Genomic DNA, 13450 nt, shown 5'->3' with positions numbered 1-13450 from the left:
TCCCATCAGATGCCTCCAGTTCACCCCAGGGGTGAATTTGAAGCCTGAAAGGCAGGATGCAGCCCTGACCAGGAAAGGATCTTGGATTGGAGCTGGTTGAGTGGGATGGGAGATAAAAGAGAAAGGGGCAACAACTCAAAGGCAGGAAGAATAAAAACTGGGATGGACTTGATAGTTGTAGCTGTGTACAAGTCTGGGGTTTGATGTGCCATCTTTTCCAAGCAGTTGGCACTGAGCAGTGTGAGAGACTCTGCCCTTCTTCCTCTCAGTTTGGAAAATCAAGAGGAAGACAGATTTGGGAGGGAGATGGAAATCTTGCTGGGGATGTGGTAGGAAAAGAAATCCCAAACTGAGAGGAGCCATAAAAGTGATGCAGGGTAGGCACTGTGGGAAGTCAGGCCCCAGAGCTCCTGGGGAATTACTGGGAATTTGACTATGAGTTACTGAGACAGGTCCACAAAATGCAAACCCTTCATGAAAGAGACTAAGCCATTCTAGCTCACAGTATTTAGGACTGGAGCCTTTTCCCTTTTTTGAGTCTCCTCTTCCCACACCTCCCTTCCTGGTTGTTTTCTTTTTTACCTCATTGCTCTGAGTCAAACTCTGCTCTCTAAGCTTGTGTAGAAGTTATTTCAGTTCTGCAGCATTTCCAGTTTAAGATTATTTTCATTCATCCAGTGAGATGAATTTGAATGGTCTGCATCATTCTGTGCACCTGCATACAGGTGTGGGACAGGTGTGCCTGGTGTGCTCACCTTCTGAGATCACCTCCCAAGGGGTCCAAAACCATATGGAGAAATTGGAGTTATACAGTGTTTGGAGAAACTGGAGGAGGAGAGGCTGGCTGCTCTCAAGATAAAAGTTCAGCATGAAAATTGTTTGGAGTCTTGAGAAGTGATCATTCAGGAGGTCAAAGGTGCTGCTTGTTTCTGAAAGTTGCACTCCCTTCTCAGGTGATGACACAGCAGAGCAACCAGAGTATCTCCTGTGACTATCTGCTTACCCCAGTCATTCTGCATGTTTTTTATTATGTGTGCCTGTATTGAGGGGCAAAGGATTTGAAATTCTGCTGTTTCACTCTTTGCTCCCTCCCCACCACTGCACATCCCTGGGCTGAAATCTCACCCCAGCTCCAGAGTTGCAGGGCTGATTTCAGTTCCTTGGAGCTGTCAAACACTCTCCTCCTGCAGTGGAAGTGCTGGACTTGCTACACAAGCAGCTTGCACCCATTTTCAGGTGTGTGGTGTAGTTTTGTAGCTGCTCTTTTAAATCCACAGTCTCAAAGCATCTGACCAAAACAACCATAATCCTTCATTCTGCATGGATGAGCTTCTTGCTGCTCCCCTGGGATTTCTTGAACCCCATGCAAACTTCTAACCTGAAATGCCTGTGACAGGAACAGCCAGAGAATAACTCTGGTCCCACCTAAAAAACCTCTGTGCTTCCTCTCTACCCAGTGTCACTGTGCACACACCCACACTTGTTGCTGACCTCAGCATTAATTACTTCTTTAGCCACAGAAAATACATCAGGAGATGCTGAAATACTGTGCATCCCATTTATCTTGTAGAGGAGCACTCCACCTCTTTTTCCAACTCTGCTATCTACATATGCAAATTTTCCACTGCTGAGTGGCTTCCATAAGCCCCTCTTCCTCCCCTCTGAGCCAGGCATCATGAATAATTAACATGGCAGCTGGCTTTTGCTTTCATGGCAGACAATCAATTGGAAACTGTGCCAGAGATGCATTTGTTTCTCTCTCTTTTTCTGTTTCTCCCCATTTTCTGACCTAGTCAATGTTAATAAGCAGTGGTTGCACTGCAGCCTGCTTTCAAAAGGCGAGTGGCTCCCTGCCCGCTCTCCCCTTCTGCCTCTGGGTCCCGTGGTTTTCACACTCAAATCAAATGGTTCAGGGAAGGTGCTGCCCTTCAAACTTGATTGACTGATCAGCAGTGAGATGGGTGGGAGGAGGGTCTGGCCGGGCCCTGCTACCTGAAGGATGAACCTTAGCAAGAGTGGAGCCCCTTTTGGGAAGCGGAGGATGCTCATCCCAAGGCTTTGCACAGTGATAGGTGCTTCATTTTGGAGCTGTGGGGCCAGAAGGAGCTCAGGAGAGTGATCCTGTGTGCCCCTGAGTTACAGAGAGGGCAAGGAAGCAAACCCTGCTTTCCTCCTCCTCATTTCCCAGTTTTACAGCCAGCAGTTGAGCATTTTGCCTCCTCCTTGCTGTCCTCAGCACCTGTGTGTGGAGAGGCAGAGCAGAGTCACAGGAGCCCAGGGCTGTGGCACAAGGCTCCAATCCGTGGTGGTTTTGGTGCATCCAGGTGTTCCTCCTGCTTCCAGCTGCTCTGGAAAGTGCCTCCCAGTTTATCCAGCCCTGCTGAGGCCAGTGCTGGGAGCTGGCTGCCAGCTGAGAGCCTGGTGAACAGGTGAACACCTGTCTCCCTTGCACATCCCATTACCCTCTCATCCCCTGGTTAAGATAACACCAAACCATCTAGCCCCCACCATACATAAGAACACACTGGCTCTTCTTTTCTTCCTTTGATTTTCCACACTTCTATTTCCTGGAGGAAAAAATGGGGATGCAGGGGTGCAAAGGACCAGTCTAAATCCTCTGTCTTACATGAGCACAAGTCCAAATCCCACTCCAAGCCAATACATGTTACCTTAGACTTGTGTTGGTGTGGTAAACTCAACAGCTCAGACAGTTTGTTCCTGTGGCATCAAGATAAGGAACCCTGTACATGAATTATGGCCTGACCAGCACTGTTACCAGTCTTTGTGGGTTGTTTTCCTAAAGCTCTGTCTCTTTGATCACAAAATCATAAAAGAATTTCAACTTAAAAAAAAAAATCCAATAAAGCGTTCGGTATCTGGCCACTCTAATTGCACATAAAAGCCAGAAAACATGGCTCTGGCAACACTGAGAGGTCTAAAGACCTGGTAGTAAAGATTTTAGAAAGAATCTCATCCACAAAGGTCTTCATTTCAATCTCATGGGTGCTGTAATGAACATCTCAGCTCTGAGCTGCTCGGAGGTGAGGCAGTGTGCTGGGCTGGCACTGTGACCTGCAGCTCCAGCCAGGCTCTCAGCTCAGCCCTGGGTTAGTGCCTTGCAGCTCTCCCTGGTTTTGTGTGCTCTGACTCACAGCTGGAGCTGGCAGGTGTCTGTCAGGACTTTGGGAAGAGGGGAGCCTTTGACACTTTTGATTCTCTGACTCTGATTTGGGGAGTTGGTACCAGCAGCTTTTCCTCTCTGCACGGCTGTGGAAGGTGAGCTCAGCCTTCACAATAACAGGATCTTTAGCATCAGCCATTTCAAATGCTGTGAGGCAGACAGCTGTATTAGCTCCAATGGGACTGAATTCAAAGCAGGAGCAAGTTCCTATTGTTCCCTTTGAAGAGTTACACCTTCTCATAGGTGAATTTGACCAATAACTTTATGAAAAAAAAAAAAGCAGCAGAACAGTGTTTTTGAGAGCATTTGAGCTGGTTTATAAGCCCTCAGAAGGATGGCCTTCAGACAGGAGCCTGAGACAGTATTTGGAATTTAGCATTCTCTTTTTTGGGAAAGCACAGGTCTCTCGGTGCTCAGAAGCCTCTAAAAGAGCAGCATTGTGAAATTGGGAAGAAGGTGCAAAAAACTCAATCTTTTCTTCTCATCGATTGGGAAAAGGAGTTCGCTTTGCTCAGTAAACAGAGCTTTGATGGATTCCCTGGGTCCTTCCAGGAGCTGATCTGCTAAAATGACATTTTTATTACTGTTCATAAACTCCAATCTCCGGCTGCTGCCAGGAGATTAGCCATAAGCTGTGGGCAAACTTGCTGGTCTGGTGGCTCAACAGGCAAGGGCAGGAGAGGTGAGAGTTTAGAGCTCACTGCTGTCGGGAGTGAGAGGAGAGGAAGATGCAGGAGGTGCTTTGGAGTGAGGGCTGGGGGGACACAGGAGGTTTAGCAAGCAGGGGATTGAGGGGAGGCATTTTCTGAGCTGCAGAGTTTCCTTCCTGGAAGTCCCTCTATTCCCAGAGCAGGGGCCAGCCCGCGTGGAGTGAACGTTCTGGGGATGGGGGGGAGCAGAGGTAGTGCTCATATTAGTGGATGATTGTCTTTAGAGCAATGAGCCCTGAGGGAAGGGCATTACAGGAATATAAAGATGGGAAGGGAAATTTGCACACAGTTCTATTATTTTTCCCTTTTGAGAAGGTGAGCTCTGTTCTCAGTGTGCTGATGAGTCAGGAAATCCATCCGGCTCTCAGATATTTATAAGGGACTAGCTGGTAACTGGTGAAAAATGCATGGACTACTGGGACTCTAATATCAGAGGAGTCTTCCTGTGCCATCTCCATGCTTCCCTTTCTTCATCCCTGCATCTCTGATCCCACTCTCCTCTTATCTGCTGCCACTCAGTAGCAATGACTCTTGAGAGAAATGCCACAAACTCACCTTTAGTGGCCAAAGGAGCAGCCTTGCAGGAGCCCAACCCAGTGCAATTCAGTGGAGCTTTGTTTCAGTCCCTAACACCTCCCCAGCACCTACCTTCCCCTTTTGGGATTGCACCAGTACTGTGCAACCTTCACAGGTTTTTAACATGCCAACCTTTTCTGCCAGCTGCTGACCAGAAGGTGTCCCAAAGGACCAGCCCCATCTCCTTTCAGATGGAACAGCTGAATCTTTAAGTGTATATATATATATAAAAATTATATATAAATGCAGCAGCAAACAGAATTCACTGGTGTTTTTCCTTCCTCTCAGCACTGCAGTCTTTCCTTTGTGCCTATACCACCTATCCCAGGGACCTCAAGCACATCTTCCACATCAAATCTCTCCACCTGGGTCACGTGGCCAAGAGCTTTGGGCTGAGAGATGCCCCCCAGAACCTGACTGCTCTTCCAACTGCAGGCTCAAAGAGGAAAACCAAACCAAGACCAAAAAGGTAGGTCAGTCTCATGTTCCTGAGCTGTGCTGTGCTTTGCTCCTCAAGGTGGTTGGGCTTGCTCCAGGAATCAAGTGTAAAAAAGGCAGATCTGTTGGTAGAAACGATCCTTCTGCAAACCTGGAGGTGTGAGTAGCTCTGGCACAAGAATTTCTGCAAAATCTTGTGGGATCTCTCGTGAGGAGAGTCTGCAGCAAGCCCAGAGTTGCAGCTCTGTCCCCTCTAGTGTGTGCTCAGGGCTGCTCTGGGTCCTCCTGGTCTGTGTGGGGAGCTGGAGACTCCCTGGTGCTGCTGGAGGAGCCCTGAGCCCTCTTCTGTGCCTGCAGGGGAGCTGAAGGTGCTCAGTGCCTCTGATCCTGGCTGCTCTGAGTTGCTTCCACAGGACAGATAATCCTCTCTTTTGGGATCACAGTGCTGAGGACGGGCTCTCTTCCCCAGTGCAGTGGCAGGATCCAGTAAAATCATTGCAGTAATTCAAAGGAGCAAAATCTTTTCTCTTTATCAGCATCAATTGTGACTCTTTCCGTGTAATTGTTGCTACAAACCCTGTTAGCAAACCTTAGCCGTGCAATTAAAGCACTAATCCACATAATTGTTCCAGGGCTGGGCACTTCTCTTGCACATGCACCTATCCTGTGAAAAGAAAAAAAAAATGCAGGGGGGAAGGGATTTGAAAATAAAAAGTTGGAGCCTGCATTGTCCTGCTTTCAGCAGCCACCAGGGACAGGCCACTGCTCTGCCTCCTGCTCCAGCTGACCCTCCTCAGCAGATGGGCAACAGGATGGGAATGCCCCTGTGAGCAGGGGATTTAGGGGAGCTTTATTTCGGGAAGAATAGCCTGATTAGCTGATAAAGAGCATGTAAGATGGTATGGGGTGGGCTTTGATGTCTTGCTGGCCCAGCAGGGTGTCAAGCTATGAGTGACAGTAGCGTGTCACAGGATTACTTGGCCTGTAACAATGCCTCTCTCTGTTCCTGTGATGTTGCTACTCTGTTAGAGCTACTTTTTCCCTTGTTACAAACCTCTTTTAGATGGGGGTTCCTCCTCCCCGAGTCTTCATCCCATTATAGCACAGACAAGCTCCAGATACAGTAGGTATTTACACACAGGACCTGTGGGGTTGGGGGGATGTGGAGGTGTTGGAACAAATGGTCTGAGAGTGATTTGAGAGCTCATTTGCACGTGGATCACAGAATTGCAGCTCAGGGAAAGTGGGCAGACTTTGCACAGCTCTGTCACGGCTCAAGCTGCAGATTTCAAATCCGGGAGCATCTGCAAAGTTAATTCCCTGCAAAAAATAGCCAAAATTGTGATGTGCAACAATTGTTCCTGCCTGTGAAACTTGGCTTTAATAAGCTTTCTCTGTGTGTACTTAAAAAAATAAGTAAAGGGAGAAGGTATATTAGTATTTATAGGATAGTTTAGAGAAAGTGAATATTGATTCAAATTCAGTCTGCACTTGCATAAATCCAAGATTATGCTATTAACTTAGAGAATTGCTCTTGATTTCACACTGACAAAGCAGAAAGCAAAACTTAGCCTGCCATTTAGAAGACAAATGGTTTCTAATTGTAAAATGCAAGGCTTGAAATGATAACAGCACAGTCACAGAGCAATCTTTTTAATTATATTTCTCACATGATGCTGTGAGTGCTGGTTGTCGTATTACACATTGTCTCCCAACATCTGATACTGGGTTTTTAATCAGGCTGCTCACTAAAGCCTCATCTCTCAGCACCTGCCCAGAGAATAAAGAGCAGGCACTCCAGGTTGAACGTGGGGTAAAGGCAATCATTAAATGTTTCCTTAAGAGGACAAAGAAAACTTTTCGTTTCTTTCGAAGCCTCCTTTCGTGCTCGGCGCCTCCTCGGAGAGCCTGCTGGGGGAAGGTGAGGCAGTGAGAGGGAGCAGCCAGGTGTGTGATGTTTCAGTGCTGAAATGTGGGAGCAGCCCTCTCCTCATTGCCCATGTCAACTTCCATGCATTTTTCAGAGGTCTTTGTGCAAACCAGCTGTCCCCTTAGCTGGAGCGGGTCTTGCAAAACCCGATCTGAAGACGGAAAAATAATTGCCGGCGATGTTTTCAGAAAGTTGCAACGCTGTGTCGAGGTGAGAGATGAGCACACGAACCAGATACTGCGGATTGAATTACAGCACATCAGCTCAGGCACTGTCTGGGCTCATGCTCTGACTGCAGGCTAGAGGCAGGGAAGCTGATCCCACCTCCACTGAGGGATTAGCTGTCCTTGCTTCGCCATGGAGTCGCAGCGCGCCGAGGAAGTGGCTGACAGGCCAGATAGACTTGTCTTTGCCTCCTTCACAATGCACATGCCAAAGACCCACGGCAATTCCACCGTGCAGCCCTGTGCTGCTCAGGCTTTTGCATTCTGGATCAACTGAGGGCCTGCTTTCCCTTTGAAAGCAGGAAGGGCAGTGTGTGCCCCCAAAGGCTTTCCCTGCAGTGAGCAGTTGCAACTTAATTTGGCTTTTTTTGTGAGTTCAAGCCATCAGAAAGAAAGGTGACTCTTTAGTTCAGCTGATTCTGTGGAACTCCCTGCTACAGGAATTTCTGATGCAAGAAATGCTCAGAAGGATTGAATTTACTTATGAGTATCAAGAATTTCTACAGCATATGCAAAAAGTGATATAAAAACAAAGGTAAAAAGCCCCTCGTGCTTCAGAGTCTAAGTCCAACCCTCAAGTGAAATGGGGTCAGGAAGAGGAGTTTGAGAGCACTGCTGTCCATCATTATCACAGTGCCATTGCTCTGATGTGGAGATGGGCATGGCCTGAAGGCTTTGGCTGCAGGATCATTGTGTTAATTCATTCTTCAGCATGGTCAGATAGAATCAGACAGCTCCTGGGAAACAGACCTTGTAGCCCTGTGTCCTCCACGTGGCCAGGGCAGCAGTTTCCTTTGGGTGCAAACTCGTGGCCTTTTACCTTCTCTCCCCCTTCACATCCCTGGTTCCACTTTTGAACATCTTGGCATTGACAATTTTTGAAAAATCCAGGGCTTGTGACTCAGGGCTGCAGCTGGGCCTCCCTGCACAGCAATTGTCTCATCATTAGAAGCACTTTGCTTGCCAGTTTTAGTGTGCACACTTAGAGCTTTCCTGATATCACTTAATTAGTCCAAATGCAGCTTTGGAATCCTGCCCACTGGGAATTTCACTTTGGGCAGTCTGCTCTAGAAAGCCAAACTGGAGCTCAGGTAAGGGCATGGGCAAATGGAGCCAAAAATGAGAGTAAGAGACATGGCTGCTGTGAAAGGAAACATCACCATCACTCTTCATTAAGGCAGTTCAGGGACACAGGTGAGTCCTGGCTGCCACATCATGATGTTATAAAAGAAATCCTCTTATGAAATTAAAGTTTTATGGTTGTAAAATCCATCTGATTGTTTCCTGCATACAGCAGTGCCCTTTATTACTGTCCTGTTCCACTGTGGCTGCAGAACGGAGCCTCTGCTCCATCTCCAATCAAGTTAACAGAGCTGGAAAACCTCTGTGCTGGGGGCTGTGCACCAAAAATTGTCATCTCTCTCTAATTGAAATACATTCTGTTCTCTAGGCTGGGAAGGGGCCTGACAGAAGCAAGAATCCTGGGAGGATCCCGGCCTCCCAGCGCTGCTTTTGTCCTTTTTCCATAGGGTGAAGACCAAGGGATGGCAGTGAAAGTGAGACTGGGGTTTCTGTGTGGCTGAAATGCATTTGACTTCAGTAGGGCAAGGTGGGCTTTGCTGTTCAGCACACCCCAGTGTGGAGACCACCCTGCCCTGAGTGTTCTGGAACAGGCTTGGTGCTCATTCTGGCTGGGTAATAATTTTCCTTGATCTTCTCAAGCATCTGCATCAGCTGGGAGCAGAGGACCTGGGCCATCTGTTGACCTGTCGAGAGCAGTGGAGGATTGCTGATGGATTTCTTGCCCCCACTCTGCAAAAACAACAGCAGCAAAACCAACCCAAACAGGGTTGCATTGGCTGCAGATGGTTCATCCAGTGCTATAAGTAGGAAAAGCAGGTGTTGCAGCAGCCTTGGCCCAGAGGTAACCCAGCTCTGCTGCTGGCACAGTGTCAAGGAGCTGTTGGAGATGCTGTCAGGCAGATTGATAGTGCAATCCACGTTGAAATGTTTCCTGATAAATGGAACGGTCTCCTCCAAAGACACACCATGAGTTCTGGGACTGTGTGTCAGAACTTCATCCTCCTCCTTCCTCAGCTGGAGCAATTCGGGAGCCTTTGGATGCTGCAGATGCTGGGAGTTGGTTAAAGGTCACTACACCTGTGCACTGCATTGCAGCAGCATCTCACCCAGCAAGACAAAGGAACAGGCAGTGATAGTGATGCCAGCCAGGCTGAGAGACACCTCCAAGAACAGGCGCGCTCACGCTGAGGTGAAAGATGAGCAGAGGCGTCTTCTGAGCCAGGAGATCAGTCCAAAGCATTCAGATTTCCTCAGAGATGGAGGGTTGGGCAGCACCAGCATCCCTGAGATCCCTGTGGTTCCCAGGTGGGGAAGGGGAGCAGCAGGCTGGGAACAGCTCTGCAAGTGGGTGTAGAAGGGAACTGAAGCAGAGCGAAGGATTTTACTCTTTCCTTCTATGGACACTTTTTCTTCCAGATGTTCTTCTGCCTTTTCATCAAACAGTGATGTAGTTAGCAAGATTCACAAGTTTCTCGTGTTCAAACAATGTTTAAATCACTCCAGTTTTCTGAAGGAGAACAGATTTTTATATTTTTTTGTCTTTAAAACTTTGGCCTGGTCTTTTCTAGCCTTTGAGGAGATTACAAAGTCATCTGGGGACAGTTCCTCTTTTTCCTTATTGTCTCTCTGCTGAGGGTCTTGGTACCAGCTTTTGTGAGGTTGCAGCTTAATTACAGATGTGCAAAGGCAGCTCTAAACCCGAGCCTTTTATTCCTTCCTCTGTCTCAGTACACCATGATACCTAGACATGAGATCACAGCAAGAGATGCTCATCATCCATGTGCTTTTGCAGTGATGGGAACATGGGTTCTGTCTGTGTTGCAAATGCATCTTTACATTTACAGCCTTTCTGTGAAGCTTTTTGCCACAGTATCACCAGCCAGCTCCCTTAAATTAACATCCCACCAGCCCTCAGCAGCAGGGCAAGCACAGGGAGAATGGACATGGAGGCCGAAGGGATTAAAAACCTTGCCCAGGGATGCTCAGGGGGTGAGTGTTAAGGTCTTGCTCAGTTCTCCTGGGCTTTGTCTCATAACCTTGGTGAGGGAAGGTGCCCTGTGGTTATCTTGCTGCTCTGGCAGAGCCCCAGAGACTGTCACCAGTTGGGCAGAGAGGGGAATTTACAGCAGCAATCGGGGCTCCTGACCTGGTGCAGTTTCCTGGTGTGCTGTCACTGCAGGCTGGTGCTGTTCCCTGTAGCTCTTCCATCTCATGGTTACCCAGGGCCTTGACAGCTGCTTTTCTTCTGTCTGTGATGAGCACAGGTTCCACAGCACAACTCCATTGATTTTTGTGGCCCTGGGTTAGAGGGAGAGAGCTCCCTTTTCCCTGCATCCCTGCTTTTCTGTGTACAGCTGATCACCTCAGCAGGGAGTATTGATTTACTAATTGGGCAGCAATTTCACCTGATTGATAATAAAGTGTTGGACAACCTCCCTGCTGAGCTGCAGCTCAGCCCTGCAGCTACTGGTGGATTCCTTGTCCTTCTGCAGCAGAGAGTTCCCTGTTGTTAAGTAAACTGGTGTGTTGCTTGGAAACCCAGGAATTACTGTAGGAAATGCTTGGAGACAACAATCAAAGTGTCAAATAGGAACTTCACCCACTGGTGGAGGGGGCTGACAGAGGATACCCCTGCACAGGCTGTGGGAAGGGAGCAGGCAGACACCCCAGGCAGCCAGGAGTTCACTTCCCTTGTGCCCCCTGTGGGTTTGGCCTATGGAATGCCTTGATCCGTTGCTGCAGCCAGAATTTCTTCCTTCTCTTCAACACCCAGCATGGGTTTGGACACCTGAAGGGCTTTGAGGCAGTGCTAGGTGTCACCTCTAGGACTGCTGAGTCCCTGTGTTGTCACCAAAGCTCGCTGGCGTGGGTGTGAGGCTGCTGTTCAGTTCAGTTCCCTCATGTGCAGAGGGACAGACAGATTTCTGTTCTGTTTTTCTGGAAACACTTGAGATCTGTTGCAGGTCCCTACTAGAACTTGCTCAGAGAGGAGCACCCTGGAGGTGTTCAAGGCCAGGCTGGAGGGGGCTCGGGTTGGACCTGGTTTAGTGACAGGAATGAGCTGATGTTTAGGGTCCCTTCCAACCCAAACCAGTCTGTGACTCTGTGGTGATGAGGAGGAGGGTGGGACATGCCAACACCAGCAGCTGTGGACACCCTGTTGTGCCCAGGACCATGGGAATGAGGTAGGGAATGACTGCTCCTGCACCCAAGAAATTGTCTCTTAAATAACTGAGGGTGAGCTTTGCCCAAGGTTACAGAGCATGACAGAGGCAGAACTCGTGGTGGGAAAATGCTGAGTGGGTTTTTATATTTGTAGCTGGCAGTTTAGGGCTGCAGGGACATCCATGTTGGAGTTTGGTGGCCATGCAAAATGCAGCTACTCTTGCAAAAGCCAGCCTCTGGAGAGGGAGCTGTGAGCTGCATGGGATGGCTGCAGGGCACTGCAAGAAAAGAAAATCTGTTGGATCTGTTGGGTTTAGACTCATGCCATTCTCATTTTTCCCCTGGTTTGTTTGGGAGGGGGTTGTGTTTTCAAGCTCTGGATTTAAGCTCTGTTTATAAAACATTTCCATTGCCAATGTCATTGGGGTCTTAGGTTGGTTTTTATTTTTATTATTATTATTATTATTATTATTATTATTATTATTATTATTATTATTATTATTATTATTATTAATAATAATAATAATAATAATAATAATAATAATAATAATAATTCCAAACTGCTGTGTCACCTCATTCATCAGCCTTCAGGCACACAAGCTTCCCTCCTTCTCCCCACCACCCCTGCAAGAGCATTTGTACAGAACAAAGGCTTGCTTTGAAAAACGCCGTGATATTTTGCCACCTTTGTGGAAACCTGTCACAACAAAACCTAATTTTGCACGAGGCAGAATTTCAAATCAAGCCTCAAGGAAAGGGAGCTGCTCCTTCTCTAATGTGCACCTGTCAGTGGTGTTGCAGGAACCCACCCAGCAGGGGAAGGGGTTCTGAATTCCTGAATTCCTCTGCTCTTCCCCCTGCCCAGGTGTGAGCTGCTCAAGAAGACCCACGGCAAACGCCGCCTTGCTGAGCTCCTGAGCTCTGAATATTCCAGTGGGATGGACACTGCTGGAGCCAAGGTCAAGAAGAAGAAGAAAAGGCAGAGAAAAGCTGGCAACCAGCAGATTCCAACGTAAGCCAGGCCCTTCCAGTGACTGGCTGTAAAAGCTGCTTGAGTGCCTCAGCTGGGGGTCAGGGTGACCTGCCAAATCAACTGAGGAGTGTTTCAATTTATCAGGCAAATGTGGGAGGGATCCTGGGGATCTTGGCCTCCTCCCCTTCATTCCATAGGTCCGAGTGGAATGGAATCTAGGCGTGTCCTGTTGTACTGCTGCAATTGAATGTGGCCTCCTGAAGATGCACCGTGTTCCTAAGGTGGTTTTTAGCCAGAAAAAATAAAAAAAAAGGTTAAATATGATTTTCAGAGAAACATGATGTGTGTGCAACATAAAAGTGAGACAAGTTTGGGCAGGCAGGAGGTGCTTTTCTGTCTAAGGAACTCTCCACAATCCCTTCACTTGCTGTTTCCAGCCAGGTAAACATGGCAGGGGAGGTGTCCTGGGAGCACCACGGAGAGGGGAATCTGCCCTGTGCCCTGTCACTGTAAAGGGAGCACTTCTGCTCCTGTCTCAGGTAATGGAGCCACATTGCTGCCACCCCCTCTGCTGTCCTCTGTGCACTGGGCAAGGTCTGTCCCTGGTCACTGTTAGTCACAATTGCCACCTGCAGGGATGCCAGTGGCAGGATTGTGGAGAGCTCTTCAGTGCAGTGACACACGGTCCCTTTGGGGCAGAGCTCATGGGCACAGAACTCGCTGTCAGAGCTCCTGGGAACAAACATTGTCACTGTGGGAAGGAGCCGGAGTGGAATCCAGCAGTCTCCAAACTTCTCCTTGCCTGCAGTGTGCTGTCATTCCTGATTATGTAACACAGAGGGAGTCTGAGATGTCTCACCTCTCTGAACATTAAAGCCTTTGCGGGTTCTTGCCAACCCTTGCCAGTCATGACCCAGCCTTTTGGGGTTCTCTGCCTTGCCTGGGCCCGTTTGAGCTCATGGATTTCACTTCTTGCTTTTCCCATTTGCCATCCCATCAGAGAACTGGGACACTGGGAAAAGGGATGCAGGATGGCCCCGGTGTGCTGAGGCTGGCACTCGTTCACCACAGTGTGTGAAATGAATCCCAGACTGCCCCGTGAGTGGGAAAGTGTCCCCAAAGCCTGCAGGAGATCCCCCAACTCCCCAGCTCCTACAGGTGAGCCCCCAC

The 13450-nt window shown here is 48.5% G+C and overlaps 1 protein-coding gene across 1 annotated transcript in view; it reads left to right on the top strand.

Annotated features, from left to right (window-relative positions):
• The window catches only part of DDX31 (DEAD-box helicase 31), a 43376-nt gene extending 30772 nt beyond the window's left edge, over positions 1-12604 (top strand). Inside the window, exons 19-20 of the mRNA XM_038156265.1 lie at positions 4756-4936; positions 12173-12604. Coding sequence (XP_038012193.1) covers positions 4756-4936; positions 12173-12323 — 332 coding nt within the window. The 3' untranslated portion in view covers positions 12324-12604. The remainder of the gene's footprint in view (positions 1-4755; positions 4937-12172) is intronic.
• The last annotated feature ends 846 nt before the right edge of the window (positions 12605-13450 follow it).

This window comes from Motacilla alba, chromosome 17 (genome assembly GCF_015832195.1).
Source record: "Motacilla alba alba isolate MOTALB_02 chromosome 17, Motacilla_alba_V1.0_pri, whole genome shotgun sequence".
Classification (NCBI taxonomy): domain Eukaryota; kingdom Metazoa; phylum Chordata; class Aves; order Passeriformes; family Motacillidae; genus Motacilla; species Motacilla alba.
Note: the sequence above shows the minus strand (reverse complement) of the source record. Positions and strands in the feature narration are given on the sequence as shown.